Source organism: Primulina huaijiensis, unplaced genomic scaffold (genome assembly GCF_012295235.1).
Source record: "Primulina huaijiensis isolate GDHJ02 unplaced genomic scaffold, ASM1229523v2 scaffold20195, whole genome shotgun sequence".
In the NCBI taxonomy this organism is placed as follows: Eukaryota; Viridiplantae; Streptophyta; class Magnoliopsida; order Lamiales; family Gesneriaceae; genus Primulina; species Primulina huaijiensis.
Genome location: NW_027352647.1, coordinates 97,033 through 119,726, shown reverse-complemented (window position 1 = coordinate 119,726; position 22,694 = coordinate 97,033). Strand labels below are relative to the sequence as shown.

The 22,694-nt window shown below is 33.9% G+C and overlaps 3 protein-coding genes across 5 annotated transcripts; 1 reads left to right on the top strand and 2 right to left on the bottom strand.

The window, feature by feature from the left end:
* Positions 1 to 533: 533 nt before the first annotated feature.
* On the bottom strand, positions 534 to 3,062 carry LOC140966205 (uncharacterized). Of its 2 annotated transcripts, none has more exons than XM_073426553.1 (3): positions 2,472 to 3,062; positions 860 to 2,079; positions 534 to 669 (listed from the first exon to the last, which is right to left on the bottom strand). In XM_073426553.1, exons 1-2 carry the CDS (start codon positions 2,838 to 2,840, stop codon positions 895 to 897), a joined length of 1,554 nt encoding a protein of 517 aa, XP_073282654.1. In that variant the 5' UTR covers positions 2,841 to 3,062; the 3' UTR covers positions 534 to 669; positions 860 to 894. The 2 variants fall into 2 exon arrangements, with proteins under 2 accessions (XP_073282654.1, XP_073282653.1); XM_073426552.1 differs by having other exon boundaries at positions 534 to 653; positions 2,472 to 3,060.
* A 536-nt stretch (positions 3,063 to 3,598) lies between these two features.
* On the bottom strand, positions 3,599 to 10,215 carry LOC140966211 (nuclear transport factor 2-like). 2 transcript variants are annotated; one of them, XM_073426559.1, is made up of 9 exons: positions 9,840 to 10,215; positions 8,783 to 8,917; positions 6,628 to 6,934; positions 6,049 to 6,314; positions 5,771 to 5,951; positions 5,263 to 5,384; positions 5,120 to 5,185; positions 4,855 to 4,936; positions 3,599 to 4,041 (listed from the first exon to the last, which is right to left on the bottom strand). In XM_073426559.1, the coding sequence occupies exons 1-9, from the start codon at positions 9,876 to 9,878 to the stop codon at positions 3,827 to 3,829; spliced, it is 1,413 nt and encodes a 470-aa protein (XP_073282660.1). In that variant the 5' UTR covers positions 9,879 to 10,215; the 3' UTR covers positions 3,599 to 3,826. The 2 variants fall into 2 exon arrangements, with proteins under 2 accessions (XP_073282660.1, XP_073282661.1); XM_073426560.1 differs by having other exon boundaries at positions 5,771 to 5,945.
* Positions 10,216 to 14,850: 4,635 nt separating this feature from the next.
* On the top strand, positions 14,851 to 19,023 carry LOC140966200 (uncharacterized). Its single transcript, XM_073426548.1, has 4 exons — positions 14,851 to 15,373; positions 17,840 to 18,337; positions 18,426 to 18,629; positions 18,771 to 19,023. The coding sequence occupies exons 1-4, from the start codon at positions 14,900 to 14,902 to the stop codon at positions 18,849 to 18,851; spliced, it is 1,257 nt and encodes a 418-aa protein (XP_073282649.1). The 5' UTR covers positions 14,851 to 14,899; the 3' UTR covers positions 18,852 to 19,023.
* The last annotated feature ends 3,671 nt before the right edge of the window (positions 19,024 to 22,694 follow it).

Genomic DNA, 22,694 nt, shown 5'->3' with positions numbered 1-22,694 from the left:
ATGAGGTCTTACAGCCTTCAAGCAAGACTGAGTTGTTTCTCATGGAGACAGGACTTTGCATGCTGCGTAGGGAGTGCAAACAAGATAGAGTTTGCCATATTCTTGTAGAAATATATAATATTGGACATGAACACAAAGTTCAAACTCGAATTCATGCTCATAGTTCGAGAGTGATACTGAGCAAGCTCGATGTTGACTCATCTCGTCGCTCTCAAACAAAATCATGGACACACCTCTGTTAGAAACGACCGAGTTCTGACTTTTTATTACCATGTTTCCATCGAGATGTCAAACGTGTTAGTTCCAGGTTGGCACAACAGAATACGTGTCATTTATTGATGTATGAGAATTAAAATGAACTATAACTATAAAACATGTAAAATAGAACCTTAGTTACGTTGTGACATTTAAGACTTGAGTGTTGATGGGGAAAATAAAACAGTCAAGAAGTTATATTACAATTTTACACTAAATAGCAAATACATCATTCATAGTCTCGAAAATAAAAGAAGAAAAGGAAAGGAAACAAATAGTTAAGTAAGAGGGCATAATCACGAATTATGCAACAACTCTTTAGCCACCTCCACGCCTTAATTGCTTGCCTCCGAGAAGATCCAAACTCCATTTATTGGCACATCCTTCCGTGAATTTTTCTACATTAGGATAGGTCTGACAGTTTGAAACTTGTTTGTTAATCATGAATATTATAGCTTATCGGTTCTTTAAAAAAAGATTATATCCTATAATCAAGTGAAAAAAGCAGAATTTATGTCCATTTCCATGAAACTGCATAAAAAATCGAATCCCTCGACAAATATTAATATTTAACAAGAGACGATATCACAGAAAAATATTTTACCAATCATATCGTTGCACTATATAGTAAGATTCTTCTCAAAGGAAAGATCGCCCCGAGATGCCAAGTGATGGGCTATGAAACCTTGTGCTACGGCTCCTTTTTCCCGGTGGCTTACCACAGACACATTGACACTCATACCCATATATGTTTCCGAAGCATGAAAACAAACCACTTCCTCCATCATGAGAGTGCCTCCGAGGATGCTTAGCTGATGACTTGTAGCTGCTCGATGAGTATCCGCTACGATCATGCAGCGGTGGCACGTCTGTTCGCCACCTCTCGAGCTTAGACCTAAGCCCTTCGACACTTTCATCCAAGCTCCAACCGTCCAACACGGAGCTCTGATTATCCAATAAAGGATACTTCTTTTCAGCCATCATCACTGCTGCCACCTCAGAAGGAGAAGGGCCCACCTCGGAATCCGACCAAAGCGAACGGCCCTTCTTCGTCTGTGCACCTATCACATACTTATTACCATGTGACATCAACCCCTTTGGTGGAACATACTCGTTGTAACCATTGTATTTTAAGACGGGCTTCCCTTTTTTGCCTTCTCGGACCTTGTCTTTAGGTGAAGTGCCATTTTTGTCCACTATAGTTTTTGTCACAGATTTCTCATCTATAACCTTGTTTTTAGGGTTTTCATCACCACCCTTTTCATTTCCCACCTGAATCTTGATGTCAGCAGTACTTTTCAAATCACCCTTTTCCATCTTACAGAAGTAGGAAGATTCTTTGCTCAAGATTGAATCACTTAAGACCGAACTTCCTTTTTTCCCTTTTCTACCCTTTTCTTTAGGCTTCTCTATAAGCTCAGCCCCACTAATAACTGAACTTGCTTTCCCTTTCTTGAACACCATTCCTTTAAATGGATCCACAGGCTCTGTAATGTTCAGTATTGAACTTTCTTTAGCTCCACTAGTTTTTCCTGTCACAACAACGAGTGAGCTATTTGGTGGGGAGAAATCATCTGTTGTCAATCGTTCGCTACGTTCACTTCTTGTTCTTCGCAAGATAGGCTTCACAATAGAGGGATCATCGTTCTTTTGGTTTTCGTTTTGGTTCAGTTGTTGAAGAGTGGGTGGATCCTCCATTAGATCGCGAAATCCGACAGCTGATGCACTGAGTTGTGTGTAGAGTGGCATGCTCCGCATGGAGCTGTCGAGTAAGGCCACACCGATGTTTAGTATTCCTTGTGGACGTCCTGATGGACGGCGTACCTTTGCCACAAAACGAATTAATGAATCAAAAGATGGCATTCAAGTAAACGTAATGCACCTAAGTTATATATATTATTTGTCTATGAATTTTCTCTTTTCATACGTCTTTGTTAACTAAATCATTTATTCATGCAATCAAAAATGGAATATTTCGTATATGAAATTGTTTTTCTGAAAGCGTTTAAATAGTTCCATGATGAGAAATATAGTATTGCACGAACAACAATGCATATGAAGATTAATTGGACAAATATACAATACGGACAATGTCGAAAATAATTATATTTAAACATCAACTATTTTAATAAAGATAAAACGAACAATTTCGATTTTTATCGATCCCCATGTAAGGAATGTCATAACATAGTCTGATCTGAATAGGAATACTATACCTGAAGGGCTACAAACCGCATTCCCATATGGTTGCGGTGGCCATGCGACCGGGCAGGCGGCGGAATAAGGTTTCCAACCAGCACGCGAACCGTCCCAACCAGAACGTCCCTGAACCAGTTTACGGAATAGATTTCAATCATGACGGCGGACGTATCCCGCCGGAGAAAATCCTCATCCACCCTGAAAACAAATTTATCATTCCATGTGGGGTTGTTCTTGCCCTCAGCATCCACGCATGTCGTAAGCTTCCGGCTCTGGTTCATCCACGCCGTGGCGTACGTGCGCATTTTCTTGGACACGGGCTCCAAATCTTGTGCGGAGATAATGTTTATCTCCAAAAGTTGGAAGGGTTTCAAGACCGGCGCCATGTTCTTGTCCGAAAATGCATAACATATGAAGACTAAGTAAACGTCAAGCTTTGGTTTACGTACATGTTGTATGAATCTTGAAGATGGTGGCGGAGGTAGCAGGATGTGGTTCTCCGGCCACCACTCCGACGAGGTAATGTGGTATGATGCGTGAGGAAGAAGAAATTGGGAGTAGAGAAGATAATGACCTCTCTAAAGAACATGAAATCAGGGGATATATGGGACGGGGGAAAATAGGGAGACAGCAGTATGTTTGACCAAGTTGTTTGTGGTCCTGAGACATGGTGATTACCTTTTGTCTTCTGAATGTTGAGGATTTTGAGTGGGGTAGATATTTTCTTCATTCTAAATTTAATTGAATAACTTAAATAGCTATTTATTATTATAAGATCATAAAATTAATTGAATATTTTTGCCTAATTTAATCTCGCAGAAATTTAGATTTTAAAGAATCATAATTCGTAAGCCTTGCAAATTACCAAGCATCACACCTGTTTATTTATTTACTTATTTTTATTTTACTTTTTTGGGGTGGGGACTATTTTGATTAACGTGGGATCAGAAACTCCGACAAGCACCTGCCAAATACTTTAATGTATTTAAAAAAGTTCTAACTTTTTGCAAAAAAGATTACACTTGAAATTTGAGAACAAAGGTCCCTTTTAACAATAATGCCATGTACAGTCGCTCCATATCATCATAGCAAATTCGGATGCCAAAATTTGAGTAACTTATAATAATAATAATTACAATAAATATGAACCATAAAAATTATAAACCTCTGCATTAATTTACTCAGGTATCTAAAAAATGGCGTTATGGTCAATTCCCAATACAAAAAAAAAAAAAAAATCAGTAATGACTAGTTACCTGCAAGAACATTTAATTAAGACATGCTTCCATTAACTTTGAAGAAAAGAAGAAAAAAAACTATTGAGAATAAACATTACTCCATGCCTCGAAATTCCTTGTCCAAATCGAAGTACTTATCCCTCATTCCGAGTAATGCCCATTCCTTGCTGATAGGTGGAATGTGCTCTTTCTTGTCGAGGTACCTGCCTATAGAAACCATTTCCCCGTGGTCTATTGTAAGTACGCTCAGTCCCATCTTGTGTGATCCCTCTGCCAAAACTTCGGCCAGTACCAAAATGTCCCCTTGTTCCTTCCATATAGTAGCTAACCCGGCCTCTACCCCTTGCTCCTGTTCAAAACAAGCCAACCATGAATGAATTTAAGAACGGTCAAGGTGATTACCAGAAGAAACCAAGTGAGATGCATCCGATTTTAGTGGTAAGGGTGGGAGGAGGATTTAAAGCTCGAATTTACTCAACCACGATGATGTCTTGCTATCAGATATTCCGTGTCCTCAGATGCAACATATGATTTCTAATGCATAACAAAATTTAACAGATCTTTCATTTTGAAAACCAGATTTTCATTTACATCCCCTGAAACTAAGTTCGGTAAAATAATCTGAACAGTTGTTGCAAAACGACCTACTTGCCGCTTGCTAAAACTGTTGAATAAACCAAAAGTCAACAAGTCTCTGCATTTCATTCATGCAAGTAAATCAGGTGCTTAAAGCCTAAAGTTCACATTCCATTCTAACATACGCAGAATTTAAGAAGTAATTCATTTTATCGTATCCTTTATTTATATCAGCACTTTAGTGGTCGTAAGGAGGAAAATAAAAAAATTTGTGCCCAGTTAGAGACAAGACGAAGAGTGATTCTCAAAAAGAAGGCTTGTGCAAATTTAGGATTGATAAATAAGTTATCCCTTGGAAACATCATGCATGTGCAAGGAACTTACGGAACTCAAGCTTTGCCATTCTTTCAACATCCAGTTATACCTCTTGAAGGTTTATCTTGTGGCAAAGAAAACATCATTTCCAACAAGACTTAATTAAATGAAAACCCCGAGGAAATTACCAATGAATAGTGTGGAAAAAATGCTTATGCCATAAAATTTCATAGATCCATGCAAGTCAAAACCATAAAACAGGAATACATACTTCCCCCTCGAATGAAGTTGTTTCTATTTGGCCTTCGCTCTTCAATGTAGAGCTGATGTGCACCTATCTGAACTGTGGATGCCTGCAAGTAACCGATATAAGTTACGGGGTCAAATTCTTTTCTTATTCAGAGGCATTAACTCTTATCTGAGGTGCTATTATAGCGACACATAAAATATTGGAATTGGGACTACCGAATTTCTGTTTAGAAATTCCTATCAGATACAACAAGGAATGGAAAATACAAAGAATAATCTGGCCAAACCTTAATCGCATTCTGCACCCCAGAGACGTCTTCAAATTCAACAAATGCATAGCATGCATCGATATCCTACATAAAAAGGAGGTATGCAATTTTTAGCAGTTTAACACAAGAAACTAATGCGTAGGGAGAAAAGGAGAAATGACCTTTCGAGTTCTAATGGCCACACCATCAGGCTTGAGTTTACCAAACTTCTTGAACTCCTCCCCGATTTCAGAAGCAGCCATAGTAGTCGGAACATTGCTCACATACACTGACATTATTTCAACTGCATACAAAAAAAGGTTAGAAACAAACTTTTATCATGAAAGCCAAAATCTCATTTGATATATTGGACATAAAAATAAGGGAAATAAATATGGGAAAAATGCAATCAATAAATCAGATTTCGATTAACATTTGCCTCAGATGTAAAATCAGTCTTAATTTCACATCTATTTGAACGTATTTGGCTATCACAAAGTAAAGATTAGATGAATGTAAATTATCCAATATAACTACTTGATATATTTTTAGAACATTTCTTTCATATTTTCCTCTGTAACCGAAGAAAGAAAAAAGATCATGATCCAACACAGCCTTACTTAAGTTATCCAATATAATCTAAATCACCAGAAAATGGAACATGATAACAGAGAAGTGGGAGAAAGTCACCTTCATCTTCCACAACCTGCACTTCTTCCAGACTATCCAACCTTTCAAGTGGGTTTGAGGATGCAGCCAACGGTTGGATTGTGGCTTCGGGTAAGTGCCGCAAGTCTGAAGGAGAAACAGGCTTGCTCAAAGATGGTGGAATTGGCACCGCTGGAGCAGCATTCGCTTTCGCAACCTGTAACTTTGAGCCATAGTAAAAGATACAATTCATGAGAAACTGGCCATATAAATACAGTGAACAACACAAAAAGTGTGAGTTCTCATTATTGACCACGTACTATGGAAGCATAAGTATGCTTTTGGGGCTCAACAACAGGTTCTTCGACGGGGGAAAATAAATGGTCAGGCACAGAGTTCATAGTTCCCTGAAGTGAACCATTCAACTGCACATCAAAAGTATCTTCCAGAACCTGTTCTGAGGCAGGGACTTGCTGAAGCTGTTCTTCTGGATATTTGAGACTATTGGCAGGGCCATTCTCTTCGATTTTTCCGGTCGCCAGAAACTCCCTAGACTGAAAATCTCCATCCAACCCATAATTGGATGCTGCAAAAATGGCCAAAGTCCATATATTTAGCAATGGGATCATGGTTTTTTCCATATTTAGCTTTATATTATCTACTGAATGGAGAAAATCACTTTATTAGCATTTATATGTGCAAAGACATAAACAGAGGCACATGCTGCTAACTCGCTAAATTTCCCTAGCACATAAAGAAAGTGGACTAAATATTTAGCACCACTCCCACATTGTCAAGTCCAAAAAAAATTTATTTTAGAGTTTTTTTCCTCCTTTCAGCTAAATGCATTTTCACTGGAAACCAAGTTTTAAAAAACAGAACAAAATGAAAAGGACAACCTTGTTCTCGAAGTGTAGCTGGCAAATGCAGGTTGGAGTCAAGATTTCTCTGAGGTAAATAAGCAATTGGATGCTGAAGAATCTGTTCTTCGTCAACATAGTGGAATATGTCATTGAAGACAAAGTATCCTTTCTCCTGAGGGGCAAGAAAAAAGGTTTCCACGAACTTTTTCCTCCCATTGAAGCCTTTTACAAGCACCGAACCAGAAACCATCACTAGAACTCCACAGTTCCAAGATTCTAAAGAATGTGCAGTCTTAATTTCTATCCCAGTATAGTTCAGTGACATAATGAGTTGGTGGATTTTCTGTGAGGCAAGAAAAGCTCAATCACCAACATTTACTGGTTCTACTTACAAAGGATAAAACAGGATGAAGGACGATCATGAAAATTTACATTGGAACTAACCAAAGTGAATCATGAGGCGTTGAATTAATCAAATATACCATGCTGAAATGTAACAACTACAACCATACAAATCAATTTGCCTGTAGTGACCACCTTATTTAAATGAAGTAGTAACTAAGACATGATTAAAGAGTCTTCAATTAGGCAGAAATTGATTTATTGAGTATCATCATGTTGGAATCCACCTAATTTAAAATAGACCACTCAATCTACTTCAGATTACGTTATCCGAGAAATCCAACTAAACGAATAAGATTATAATACGTGACATATAAGATTGAGTTCAGATCTTCTGAACTAGTCCAGATGCCTATAAATGAAGCTGATTTCATTTGTTTCCTACACCGTTTTTCCTCAATTTCTCTTTCTCGAGTTCTAACCATATACCTTAGGTTTTCTAGCCAATTTCTAGGGCAGTTTAGTGTCGGAAAGCTTCAGAGTTAGTGTCGACTCGATGGGAGGTTGGTAAACTGTCACACACAGATCGAGATGTCATCAGCAGGATGACGACGGACGCAGATATAATTCTAAAGCCTTAAATAGACATTGAAAGATCATTAGGAAGAACTTTGAAGCGTGTTTAGTGATTCTGAATCTTGCTTGACAGCGATTTCAGTATGTTGGTAACATCTAGTTTTAGAAGTGAGGTACGTGATGTACTGAGATATCCAAGTTTAGTACACACTTATATGCTGCATGTTTATATATTGCATAATATATGTTTTACTGTTCTGACATATTATGCATGACATATTATGTTGGAATGATATCTTTTGAGATATACCTCGTTTGTTGGGGCCGCATAGCCCTGTTCTGTATTGTGGACGGTTGGGTATCGAAAGTTATAGTGCCCGACGTGACCCGCGGGCTCTAATGACCCTGGACATTGTAGTTCTACGTCTTGATGATGAGTGTGACAGTCAAAACATGCCTAGGATAGATCAGAGACTACACAATCAGGCGCATCTAGACTGAGAATGAGATTTCGGACTTATCCTTGATATCTGAGCATATTGCATTTCAGATACATTATATCAGTTTGTATATTCGTACATTCTCGTAATGGACGATTGTCGCTCACATCCTTGTTTTCATCTTGGACATCCCATTCCACGGGACATCTTTTATGTTCGACGATTCGGACGACCAGGGCAGTGGTTAAAGCATTTGTGTTTTCGGTGATGATCCAGTAGAGGTTTTATTTGGTTTCTCGCATTCTCCTGCATGATTATGATTTTGATTTGGTTGTATTAACGATTAAGACTGAGATTATTATTATGTTTTTGTTTGGGTTATAAGATGACTAAATTATTTGGTTTCCTATGTTTAAATGTTGTTGTCAAGTTTAATGATGCATGCTTATTAGTCTGTTTAGTAGTGGCTCGAGTAAGGGCGCTACATTGCTAAAAATCAATATTAAATAGCAGTCAAAGTTCTTCGTTCTTGCAGTTTCATCCAGGATTGAGGCACGACAGAAAACACATACAAAAGGAGGTAGGTTATGATTATTGTCATGGCCAAGAGACTGGAATGGTGTAACCACAAACTACGACAATATAGCAACCAAGGTTGACCCAACGGTGATTGGATAAAAAATCACTTGATAAATAATTATGCCATTACCGTCATATGCTGCAGATTATTCTATGCTGTCACATTTTAAACATTTATGGAATAAATTGATTAAAGAAAATTTAAACATTCTGACTAATCCACATGTGCAAGCAAGAGGTTTTTCTAGGATTACCAGCATAGTATTAGCAGTTTCTCTAGAGTTTCCATCATTCCGAAGCATGGTGCTGGCATCATTGTAAAATTGGTGCACAAAATCTGGCTGGTTCTGTAGCATCTGATAGTACTGCCCGACAAAGTATGTCCCCACCTTCACAAGAAAAGGTAAAAAGTGTCAACAAAAAAGTCCATCATACACAAATACAGAGGAGTTGAGTTAGCATTAATGATATTTCCTTGCTTTCTTATGTCATGACAAGTAATGAAAAATTGTGGATGCATAGAAAGAGCTAATATAATTTATGTCTTGGAATGCAGCATTCTACCATCATGTGTAGACCGGATACTTATAACCATATAATCCTGAAGATGATGAATTTCCGAAATGAAGCATTATTTTTTATAATTGAATCATACGTAGAACCCAAATAGTACAAAAAAATCATTCGAGGTGAAATCAATTTACATGCTGATTCCCCAAAATTTGTAAAAAAAATAGATAAAAATCTGTGTATATGTCCACAGCACAGTTTGCCATGAATATAAACACAGTAAGCATGTACTCACAGACACGACGGTCCCAGAAATACCTCAAAAAATGTAACAAAAAAAGGAAACAACTCAACAAAAACCAGAACACACGTTTTTAAACTACTAGTCAAGATTCACATGATACATATGCACAATACATAACTACGTTTATCCACACATTCTAAAGGCATACCAAGCATGTACGTATATCTACTGATAAGAGTAGACACATATACAAGCAAACAAGCCGCTGTAATAAACTGTTGCACCAGAGAGCTTCTTTTGCTGCATATTGGCAGCGGAACCACCACCCATATCCATATACAACAGCAGTAAGACGTAGGAATTCACACATTTCAACACAAAAATACCAAGTTTCCTTTCCAGTTTCCATTCACTAAATTAACTGGTCCATCCGTGACACATTCAAATCAGCATATCAGCAAATATAAATGCATACACAACATATGAGCAAACAAAATCAATTCACTTGCATGTAAATAAAACGATTTATCGGCCTAGAGAAAGATTCAAAACTTGACCTGGGCAGCAGTGACAGGCAGAGGAAAAGCGGAGGCCATGGAGAAAAACCCAGATTCAGAAGATAAAACGCAGATCTAAAACCCCAATTGTCAAGATCTACGCGTGAATCAACAGAACTAATCACAATCCAGATTCAGTTTCGCCATTTTTCATCACTCGTTATCATATTCAAGCAGCCCATACGCTCGAAAGCCTGCCACTACAAGCAGCAGTGAGAAATCTCGCACTCTTGACGAGTGGTATAAGACTTTGTGGCGTACCGCGATTCTTTACAGTTAGGGCTGGGATGTGTTTGTATGTATATATATATATATGGAGACGCTCTTTGTCACGGCATAGAGTGCTGGAGACCACTGGTTTTCAGCTGCCTTTTGGTAATTTTCATGCTCGTATATACAAGGGAAACACAAGGGGGCGTTTGGCTTTTTTTTTAAATATCTTTTCAAAAATATTTTCTGAATCCAAAAGTAAGATCTTTTCTAAAGTAATGAAAAATATTTTTTTTTATCCATTTTCGATACTTTGAAGAATTTTAGTATTTTAAAAGAATATAAAATGTTGTTGTTGTTGTATTAGTATATAGTCTAGCAATATGTTTTTTTAATTATTAAAAAATTAAGTTGAAATAATTATTGTTAGAAAATCTAAAAAATTTAGCATGAATGTATTTGAAAGAAATTTTAAAAAGTTTTCAAAAAACTTTGTTTGAATGTTTAAATTATTGCCATGAATTTTCATTATTATTTCATAAAGATTCGCCGTAGGTTTCTGAAATTTATGTCTAAAATATATCCATCTATTTATGATTAGTCCACACTATATCCAATAAAATATCGCAAAATAGGAAGAATATATATATATTTATGGCATTAATAGGTTATTGTAGCTCAATATTTGTCGTCTCAATCGATCCTAACAGAATGATTTCTATAAAAACATATAAAAAGTGTTTAAATAAATTGTATATATTCAATTTTTTAGAATACAACTATGATATTTTTCATGACTATAAAGATATAATATAATTACTTTTTAGATTTGCATAAAACCTTTTTTATCTTATAAATAATTTCTTCTTTTATCTATATTTGAGTAATTATATCACTATAACATAAAAAGTATTATAAAAATATTTTGTGATTTTATATTTTAATATTAATATAACATCTGGAAGTTCACACAAATATTATTTTATACATAAAAAATTAATATTTAAGCACATATCACGTGTCAAGTACGTTATTATCTATTTAATTAAAATTAAAGATCATATTATACTAACTTTTAATTAATTTGGTAAAAATTTATTCAAAATTAGAATCATGCTCCTACTTACCTATATTTTTAAATTCAATTTTATCTTTATCTATATTTTCAAATGTTTAGATAGTCTATCACTCTTGATAAAAAAAAAACAATATGAAAATATTATTAATTTTAAAATAACAAAAATAATCATATTTAGATAAAATAAAATTTTAATTAACTATATAAGCATGCAACTCGTGCAATGAGTCACTAATAAAAAAAATGAAAAATCATTAATTTGAAAATAATACAAATTATAATATGTAAATAAATATTCTAACTGTATAAACACGCAACACATGAAAAAAAATTATCAAATCTATAAATATGCGTCGAATAAGAGCGAAGTTGGGTTTCAACCAATGTTCTCCAAACCGGACCGGACCGGCCGGTCGGACCTGTTCAACCGCGAACCGGCCTCCAGACCGGTCCGGAGATAAGTAAAAACCCGAAAAACAGGTTTAACCGGAAAAACCGGTTAAAATCCGGTTAAACCGGAAAAAATTTTTAACAAATTTTTGCTTTCTGTTTGCTAAACATGTATTATTTTAATTTTTTAAAAAATATTTAGATAAAGGTGTTGGTGAAATGCAAGAAACACCTTCTTTGCACTTGGAAGAACTTTTGGATGGTGAGGATGAAGATGATAATGACTACGAAAGAACACTTCAAGAATTGGATGCGGTGTGGGCATCAAAGGATGCAACTTGAAAGTTGAAACTGGATGTTTGATACTTTTTTGTATAAGAAACTTGATGTTTGCTACTTTTTTGTATAATTAAACTTGATGTTTTCTTGGGCACTTAAACTTGGTCATCACTATTTGGTTATATGTTAGGTGTAATTTGGATTTTTGAATTTGAAAAGTGATGTTTATTTGGATATTTGTTGTAATTTTCATCTTAAAAATAAGTAAAAACTATAAAAACATAAATAATCAATATTTTACTATTTTATTTATTATATAAAATATTAATTTTATTGATCCGGTTCGACCGTTCGGTCGAACCATTTTTTAAGGCTTGACCGGTTTGATTAACGGTCCGGTTATAAAAACACTGGTTTCAACAAAAAAGGTAAGTATCTATATTTAATAATTTTGTAAAAGATTTCCTCCCTAAGAAAACAAAATAAATGCCATCAAGCTATCATATTCTAATAATAAAAATAATATATATTATATATTATATAATACGAGAGAACACCATATACTAACCGAATCAAGAGTTCGAACTCTTGATAAAATATGTTTTGATCATATTTCAATAAATTATACGGACCCAATATATAAAGTTTGATATATTTTAGTTGCCAACTAAATTGACGATATACTCGAATTACAATAGAATCCCATGTAAATCTTTAAAAATGAGTGGACCTTTCTATCTTGTTGGGCTCGCGCAGATGCCAATCGGAGCAATTACAGCCTAATGCATTGAAATCAGTTTCTATAGATATTTTTTTAATCGAGTTGGCCATTTTGTAAATCTGAATAGGGTTGGCTGGTGATAAATATTTTTCCATCTTATTTTAAAAAAAGGTCCTCTTCCGAAATTTTGGTTAATTATTTAAAAAATAAGAGATACTTCAGATGAAAAAATGTTATATATTTTTTTATTGTTTTAGAAAATATTAATTAATTGTTTTTTTATTGATAATTACTTTTATTTTAAATACATTGAATTAGCTGCGATGCATGCCCAAATTTCTACGTCAACTCCTGTTTAGAAAACGAGAATCTCTAGTTCGTGGAAGAAAAAAATTGAGAAAATTTCTTCGAGAAACTTAACATGAAAAAATGAGCAACCTTTTATAAAAAAACTATATATACATTTTTTTTAATACCATAGATCGAGTTTAAAGGATTATAAATTTTTAAGAACACGTGGTTTGAATAGGTTACGTTGACTTGGGTGAAGCATAATATTTGGGAATTTTCCTAAGTCACCCTTAATTAATACTATTTCCAAATTATCATTATAAGTAATTGTAAGGTGTATAATTGTCTAGGTTTTTTATTTTTTTTTCTTTTTTTGCCAAGTCTTGGTCAATTTGTCTTGTTTAATTTAGTACTTTTTCAGTTCTGGACTATGTAGCCTCTATTTATATGTTCTATAACCATAATCGAGAGATTTTGAATTGATTATGACTTAACTTGATTGTTCGCTCTCAAGCTAGTATTTTCTTATACCAGCAACATTAAACTCTACAATTGTTGTGCTTCCTTGCAAGTAAATCTACCGTGTCTCCCAAGGATTCCATGGCTTACTTACAGTGGCGGAGCCAAAAATATGGCTCTGTCCGAACTAGAATTTTAAACTCTCAGATCTTTTAATATTTTAAATTGATCTATCCATGCTAATATCATATTATTTCAAAATTATACAAAATTTACATATAAATTTTTTTAAAAAATATTGGACCACCCAGGCTAAAGCCTGGGTATAGAGCTATGTAGCTCCGCCCCCTGCTTACTTATCTACCTCCGATGGTGATGTTTTAGAGGATGCTTCCCAATATCGAAGACTCGTTGGATGCCTTCTCTACCTTAATTTGTCTCGTCCTGACATCACATATGTTGTGCATAGGCTTAGCCAATATGTTGCACATCCTAGAAGTTCACATCTGGCAGCAGTTCATCACTACTTGCTTAAGTACTCAACGTCTGCCCGGGCCAGGGTGTTTTCTTTTCTTCTTCTTCCTCGATTCAACTCAGAGCTTTTTGTGATGCAGATTGGTCTTTTTGTCCAGACACTAGGCGCTCTGTTATTGGTTTCTGTGTTCAACCGGCGAATATAAATACTAAACCTTTGGCTTTTTCTCAGATTTTTTCCTTTATGTCCAAGATGGCTATATATCAAGAACTTTTTAGTCCATCTTGAGGGGGCATTTTAGAGCTAGTGTATTTAATTATAATTTTACTAGCTGTACAAAGTTAGTTAGAGTATAGTTGCTTGTATATAAACTCCCTAAATATATTTTTCATTTAGTTTTTTTTTGTTCGATGAAAACTACACACACAAACATGTGTTCTTGGTTTTCCTTTGTAATAAGACAGGAACTGTATTACTGAATAAATTCGTTGATTTAATGATCTTCTAGCCATTATTTGTAGATGTTCTATAACTATCCTAGAGCAAGTTTAAATGGATTGTGATTTATCTTGATGATTTTTACCCGAATATAATAAATTAAATCTCGAAATATTTATCATCTTAATAGATATAAAATTTTTGATTTATCTTCTTTTAAATATGAAACTTCTTCCATATTTATCTTAATAAAATAAGTTGATCACAATAAAATCATATAAAATAATCTAACATTGTGGAGCCGTGTTTAGTTTTTAAAATGCCATGACCTGGACTCCCTAATTCGGGTAAGCATCTATTTATTGACAACTGTTATTATGTACTTGTATTATTTTATAGGGAAAAAAATTGGTTTTCCTATTCTAGATTTTGGTTTAATAAGTTTTAAAAATTTGTTCGGGTATTATTTTGTTTTCATTCATGTTTCGTTGAAGTCTTGGCATGACATTAATAAAATGCTGACTTAATATCTAAAATTACTAATTTATTTGATGTATAGGTTAAAAATTGATCCAAAATAACAAAAAACCAAAACTTAACTTGCCAAAAACAAAATTTGAAAAAATTATTTTCTCATAAATGCATGTGTCACAATATAAAAAATGAATGGTTTTCAAGTTGAAATATTTGTATGCATCGTCGGGTGAGTTGAGAGAGAAATGGACGGGATTCGAGCAACTGCCATAGCCTACTACGATAGAGCGACCAGAGGAGAGAAAGACCTGGTGAAACAGTACTTCAACAAATTCGACATCAAGGGGGACGGGAAAATCACCCTCCAACAATACAAGAACGTGGTTGCGAAACATCTCTCGGAGGAGAATATCTTTAGAAAACTGGATGCCAACGGGGACGGAGCCCTGGATTTTGATGAGATCACATGTCTTTACTACATGGAGAAGAAACTCGGGTTGCATAAATGCGCCGCGTGCCGAGATTTGCTCGTCGGAGCCTACTTTTCTTGCTTGCGTTGCGTGGAAGATGGGTTGGATTCCGAGTGTCGTCTGTGTTGTGCTTGCTACCATCTGGGAGAATTTAGCCATAACCACTCGCTGAGTAACTTCTTGGATCAACATTCTATGGCTAAAGTGATGAAAAACCACACCCCCGTTGCACGGCGAGATCGGAGAAAGGTATGTTTTGGAAGTTTTTGCTCATATTTCATGGACTTTTTCTTGCTAGCTTGTTACCTTATTTTTCATGAATTTCATATTTTTAGTTTTCAATTGAGAAAAATTTTGGATCTAGAAATAAAGGGTCGATGTCAAATCTGTCGTAATGAATATAGTTGATTGGATTCAGCTAACTGATTAGTTGAAGGAATCCACTGGTTCATTAAAATTGTCTCGTGCGAATGTACACAAGATTTTTCTTACATCGTACTGTCGGTGATAAAGTGAACCTAGCTTTTATTCCATGAAAGTGAAGGACATTTATTTAGATCCAGAGAGCTAATACGGTGAATGAAACATAGAAAGAAATATACGGGAAAAGGGACTCAGATTCAATCAATAATTGATAAACTTGATGGGAAATCATGACGAGTTTAATTGCAGCTTATTTGAAGGTAAAAGTTCATTTTTCTGGAATCCAGAAAAATGTGTGAAATTTTGAAAAAGAAAATGCTCTTATTTGTCGGGAGTCAACGCCTCTGATCTACAATCATTCATTAGACTGGGTTTAGGATGTACAATTGACGACTTACATAAGAGTTTGTCTAAAGACAACAGGGAAAGGTCAGTTAATATCTTTTCACCAACCAAAAGTGATATAATACATGAATTGCATAGTTTCACATCAATAATTATTTCTTTGCTTAAATTTTTTTATCAGTATTTATTTGCTTAACTCGTTGCTCTTAAAAATTGACTTATTTAAAAATGAAGGCGCTTGCATCAAATTTTGGTGGTTTATTTAATGTCGCTCCAAGACTCGGTAATACATATACAATTGAACTTTCATTACATTTTGATTGTTGTTTTTAAATAAAATGTTAAGTTGTAGTTAAGGATTAAATAAAATCATATTTTAACTTTGAGAAAATGACTAAACTCGAGATGGAACTGTCACACCCCGAGACTGAGGTTAGTCGACACCGGCGTTGTTTTACAATAACACAATTGAAAACAACAATCCTCGTAGTACAGTATAAATCAAAAACCAATTTATTACTCATAATCAATCATAAAATTATCTTTACAACGTAAATTTTTAAAAAGATAAAAATATACAGAAGGGCTTACAACTTACTAATTGAAAACTAAAATAAACTTCTTGATTCATCTTAATATCAGTCCCAAAACTGGTCTTTTTCATCTTCCTCGATTTCCTATTCTGACTTATCTGGAGATGGTAGAGTAAGGGGTGAGTGATATGATCGTCATTCAGTAAGCAGAGGCCGTTCGAGCACATACAGAACAAATACACGTGAATTTCGAAAATCACATATCATATAATGCATAATATGATTCTCATAACATGTCATCATCATAACCATAAGCATAATTTTGGCCAAGGCACTGAGATTCCTCTACTTTCCATAATTTACTAATATCACTCTCTAATTTTTATTCTTCTAAGGGAGCGAGGCCATATAACGGTTGCAATCCCACCGTGTAAGGGCCATAAACATATTCTACATATTGGGATTCTCACTCATATTCAGTCGAATCCTTACAGTGCGAAAACATAACGATGCTTGACCGAAACTTTCAAAATGAAATAATTCATACACAACATATTTTAAAACAAGCCCACTTACCTTAGATCTAGAAGAAAATGTGAAGAATTCGGAAATCATAGAAGGCTATAAACACAACCAAACCCGTTTTTTTACCTTATTTTATGAATTATGGAGATCGGGTTTGGTTGTGTTTTTAACCTGTTTATGAACGAAAAACCTTAAGTATGTTGTTCCAGCCTAAAATCTGAGCAGTTTTATTGCGAAAAATGTCAATTCTTACATTCGTCTGAGCAGTTTTCTTGCGAAGGCTATAAACAAAAAATAACCGTTGGATTTGGCTGAAATTTGGATATGTTATTCAAAATATATGAAAGCATATTTTGAATGGTAGAGATCGGATTCTGAGCATGTGAGCGAGATAAATAATTTTCTAAACTTTGATAACTGCAGCAGAATTTTGGAGATGAATTTCGAAAATTTGGAACAAAAAACAAATACAGTTAAAGATGAAGAACTGGGAGCAAACAATAAAATACCGAAATCAGGTGTAGATTTTAAGATAACGCACAACTCGGACAACAGTTAACCTTGACTTCTTAGACGAATGTAAGAATTGACTGAGATTTTGTACCACATAACAAAGATCGGGTCTAGTAACCGTGAGATGTATCAACTTACCAACAAGTCGTTTGAAGCACGTGAATCTAGTAATAAGGAATCAACATGATTATATGATTATATGATGTCCAAGATGGGTGTGTTTTAGATCTCCACTAATCTCGAGGCATGTATGTTTTAGTAATAAAAGTGTTAGTTATAGAAATGGCTCATAATTCTATATTAGAATGGATTTACACCTCAAATTTAACAGAGTACTTCGCTTCTGTTAAGCAAAATTTATCAATCATTGATGCAGAAAGAGTTGGAAGAACTCCGGCAGATTGCAAAATCCTATTACCTTGCAAGCTCCCAAGAAGTCCAGGACTTAGCACACAAATTCTTCGACTCCATGGATATGGATGGAGATGGTATGGTCGATCTCTCTGAATTCCTGGAATTCATGAAGGAAGAAGGCTACACACGAATGCAGAATCCTAAATTCTTTAGGGAGTTAGACGTAGACGACAATGGAACCTTAGATTTCGACGAGGTCATGACAGCATATTACATTAACAAAAGCGGGCGCCCGTTCTGTGACAATTGCGATAATTTCATACTAGGAATATATTTCTCATGTGTCGAATGCTACAGAAACCCTAAAGACTCGTTTAATCTGTGCTGCGATTGTTATCGTTCTAAGAAATGTGATCACAAGCATGATGGTCGGGCTCAATTCTTGGACAACTTTGCGTTGTTGGAAGCTATGAAAAATTCGCATCCGACGCAAAGGAATGAAAACGATCAACAAAATCAGGTATATATTATTGTTAAGTACACACACTCTAATATATAGTCTGATGATGATGTTGTATCATTTTGTGAATTTTAATTTTTGTTGGCAGGCTAGAATTCCGGTGCCATCACATTCACAAGCTACTACAAGTCCAATACCATCAAAGAGACTTGAAAAAATTCCAGTAACATCACATACTACGACAGTTCCTGCACCTAGTTATACAAATAATGTTATCTATAATACATATATTGTGAACCCTCCTCCTCCGGTCGCAAATTATCATAACGCCGTTATTCGTCCACCAAACCGGGTCAGTATTTTTATTTTTATTTTTGAAAATTATATTCTAGAATTTCAATTGTGGCTCAACTAATACATCTAAACATGTGAAAATGGAATTAATCTGGACTGTATGTATGTATGTATGTATATCAATATACATGAATTTCAGAACCACTGGGGGTTAGCACTTAGAGCATTGGAGGCGGCGCTGGCTATTGCAACCTCCGTGTCCATGTGTACCATCATGTGAAATATTGATCCAAAAATGTCAACCACTTTATTCGGGGATTTTATGCATGCATTTCGCAAGTTCATGTCGTTGATGATATGGGTTGGTTAATTTGGATGTTTGAATTGATGTAGACCAATTATTATGAGTTTGATTTCTTCTGCTGACGCTTTTTCAGACGAGTCCTTTGTTTTCTATGATTTGAAGGTTTATTTTGAGAAAATGTGATGGAGAGTGTAATTTATGCTTGATTTTGTATTGAATTTTGATTTGTAATATTTATTTACGAATTATGTATATTATACTCCGTTCCAATTATGTAGGAGAGTATAACATATCTCTTCTTGATGGTGTAAAAGTTGCGTGTATTTTCAAAGAAAATCCTATTTCTTCGGGTAGCATGCATTCACGCCATTACGGGCTTTGGACGCCGAACTTCGGGTCGGTCCTACTATGTCAAACTTGAATCTTTGTATGCCTTATTAAACGACTATAAATGTTGAAGGGAAAAAAATTTATGAGTTACATTTCATAAAATTATTTTTGAATATTTTTATTTGAGGATACGAGGATGATGAAGTATTAAAGAAAATGTTGATTTTTTAACTTTTATATTGGTTTATAAAAATATGAGGTAAGGAAAAAAATGTATTTTTACGTGTTGAAGTATGAGGAAATATGTTTATTGTATGTATTATTTTATTATATGATACTTATTATTTCCGGAAGGACTTGCTAGCACACAAATTCTTCGACTCCATGGCTCGTTAGTTTTCGTTGATGCAGGTGAGGATGACTAAGTTGGTGCTGGCTGGCGAGGATGGGTTGTTCGTGGTGGAAATCACTTATTCGAGTCGTTCTAGTATTTTCGCATTAAATAAATTTGAGTTTATGAATTTTGAAATATTGTTTTTAAGTGAAATACTATTTTAGTATGTAATGGAAATGTCAGATAGTTAATTGTATGATGACTTTTTATTATTTAATATGACAATTATGAATAATTTTATTTTATATCAAAGAGTAATAATTTTTAATTATACGTTTTAGTTAGCATTGATTAAAAAAAATTATTTCGCTTATTATTTAAAAAAAAAATCAGGACATTTAAGATTCCCATATAAATATAAATTTGATTAATAATAGCAATTTTTAAATCAGAATAAATATTTTAGTTATATGTCCCTGTTAACATTTGCAATTTCAGACTAAAAAGTAATTAAATAATGGTGCAATTTCAGACTAAAAAGTAATTAAATAATGGTGCGAAGCCGAGGGCGATTGATCTGAAATACTTAAAGTAAGTCAAGGTGAGTATAATTTATTTATTTATGGATAATAAATGTTAAATATGTCGACTTCCTGAGGGTAAAAATGACTTTTCATGTGGATAGACCTTTAAAAGGTAAAAGACACCATACTATCAGCCATCATGCGGGAGTTTACAATATTTTTTTTAAATCGTCTGATTTGCAAGTTATTTGCCCAAAACATTAATTTATCGTAATAATTAATTCGAAATCATGCCTATTTTCTGGGATTTGAACTTTTTATCTTAAATCATTTTCAAAATCGATTCTTACGACGCCAAAACACCAAATAAGCAGCAACTAGTGTTCGGTCATACGGGTTGCGTTCTTGTACAAACTTATATTTTGTAGAAAAAATTTTGAAGTTTAATAAGAACCAAACAGGTCCTATAATATATGCTAGACGTGTACTCTTGGCGCATGTGTTACGTGCTAGTACATTTTTGTATTTTGTGAAAATTTTCTTTGGAGCTTAATCATTATTTTGTAATTAATTTGATATTATTAAAATATGGGTAATATCCTAATTTTAAAAATTGACGGGAGATCATACAACAATTTGACTATGGGCTGCAATTTGGTGGCCTTGAGTCGGATTATTATATATTGTTCAAGAAAATATACTCGAACACGAGCCAAAATTATTTGGATTGTTGACCGTAGTTTGGATTGTTTGATCAGAAAGTGTGGAATCCAAAAACTAAATAAAGAAGGGTTGAAGTTAGATGGAAAGAAAAAGGTAGGCAGCTAGTACTTTGTTTGCTGAGGATTGGGATCCCTAGCATAATTTTTTTGAGTCTTTTACGTTAAGAATTCAACATTGGAGGTCTCATTTTAAGAATTTAACTTTGAATAATATCTTTTAACAATAATCGAACATTGTTGTAATTATCGTTAATAATGTGATAAACTTATTTATTATTTCAATAAAATGTAATCTTATAGTAAGTTCGGATTATTGTATGATATTTTATATTTATAATAATATAAAATATATTTGCCTCCTGCGGATGTGAGCATTCTGCTTAAAATATGTAGTATTTTTTTGTATTGTACATGTGAATCAATTAATCTAAGCTCTATCATATATATCAGGCCATGTCTATGATTAAAAAAATTGAATGAAGCTACATGTTGAGCGAAAATGCGACAAAATTTTATATGATTATAATATATGATATATCTATTTTTTTTAAGGCATTTAAGTCAAGTGACATGATTGGCATACCTTGCAAATTGTAAAATTCTTCAACATCCTTTTCACCGAATACTATGGTTATTGCAAGAAAATTCTGTTAAGATTGAAAGAGATATGTCCTAATTATAGAATCATTTTATTTCTCTTCAACAACTTTTAATACCTAAAAATTAGAAAAATACAATATCGATTTTTTTATCTCACAAGCAAAATTTTCCCTCGTTTGTATTTCTAATATAATCGTTACTTTTAAAAAATTGTTATCATCCCCACATCTTTTCTCCGAAACTCACGAATATGGGTTTTAGAAAACCTGAAAACAAAACCTAACACTGCATGCCTAAGTCAATGTATTACTTTTCTTGATGAACTGATATGTTTAAATGTCCAACATATAAGGAAATAATAAAAATAAAATTAATCGATTGATAAATTGTAATTGCGAAAAAGACATTTAAAAAATTATATCGCAAAATTAAATTTTTTTTTTTGAGTTGGGAGAGGGGAATTGTTGCATAGGAGTTTGTATATATGATCGATATATAAACTTAATTTCTTTGTATTATCGGCTAGCACAAATTTAATTATGTGAGTTTGTATGATCGATAAACTTAATTTCTTTGAATATGTTCTCGTGTATCTCGGTTTTTTAGACGGTAAAATCATCACGCCATATATCACAAATCTAGCTAAACTTCCGATCGATCGAGTAGGATTTGACATATATGATAACAGCTCCTACAAACAATAATTTCCCTTTATTTTCAAAAATGATTTTACATTATCTAATGTACATAATTTATAACAAGAGATTCTAGTTATTAGAATTGATTGTTTTATTCTCAATCCCAACAATGATCCTCCTTCAAATGTTTACGTACAACTTTACGGCATGTCTGATTGTGTTCTTTATTCTTAAAAAAAAAAATTGAATAGCATGTCCAGGTAAAATATTGAGTTCAGATATTATTATTATAAATCAAGTCAAGAACAGAATTTTTCATGTGCCACTTTTATTTTAAATTTTAACTGAAAATTACAATTTTGGTCAAGTATATTTGATTATTTATTATTTTAGTTTTCTATGATATCAAATTTCGATCTTAATCATGTATTTTTCAATTTTTTTTGGTAATTTTAGTCATTTTTCATCGAAATGCTGATATGAGACTACATGTGTCAATACCGCGTCGAAACCACATCGAAAAAAAATTAAATTTTTTCCAAAAAAAGAAAGATATCATACTAATATATTGAATTTTGATAACATCCAAAACCAAAATATATCGTAAAGAGACAAGTATGTTAATAAACTAAAAAGTTTTGGTGTGTCGCGCATGTGTGTGTGTATATATA

What these genes read in the sequence shown, in the direction of transcription:
- LOC140966205 (XM_073426553.1), bottom strand. Translation starts at nt 2,840, where the DNA reads ATGGCGCCGGTCTTGAAACCCTTCCAACTTTTGGAGATAAACATTATC. An exon ending in TGCGGTTTGTAGCCCTTCAG is followed by an intron (nt 2,080 to 2,471) that starts GTATAGTATTCC and finishes TTTGTGGCAAAG; the next exon opens with GTACGCCGTCCATCAGGACG.
- LOC140966211 (XM_073426559.1), bottom strand. Translation starts at nt 9,878, where the DNA reads ATGGCCTCCGCTTTTCCTCTGCCTGTCACTGCTGCCCAG. An exon ending in TGCCTGTCACTGCTGCCCAG is followed by an intron (nt 8,918 to 9,839) that starts GTCAAGTTTTGA and finishes TTTCTTGTGAAG; the next exon opens with GTGGGGACATACTTTGTCGG. An exon ending in AAACTGCTAATACTATGCTG is followed by an intron (nt 6,935 to 8,782) that starts GTAATCCTAGAA and finishes CTTGCCTCACAG; the next exon opens with AAAATCCACCAACTCATTAT.
- LOC140966200 (XM_073426548.1), top strand. Translation starts at nt 14,900, where the DNA reads ATGGACGGGATTCGAGCAACTGCCATAGCCTACTACGATAGAGCGACC. An exon ending in AAAACGATCAACAAAATCAG is followed by an intron (nt 18,338 to 18,425) that starts GTATATATTATT and finishes TTTTGTTGGCAG; the next exon opens with GCTAGAATTCCGGTGCCATC. An exon ending in TTATTCGTCCACCAAACCGG is followed by an intron (nt 18,630 to 18,770) that starts GTCAGTATTTTT and finishes CATGAATTTCAG; the next exon opens with AACCACTGGGGGTTAGCACT.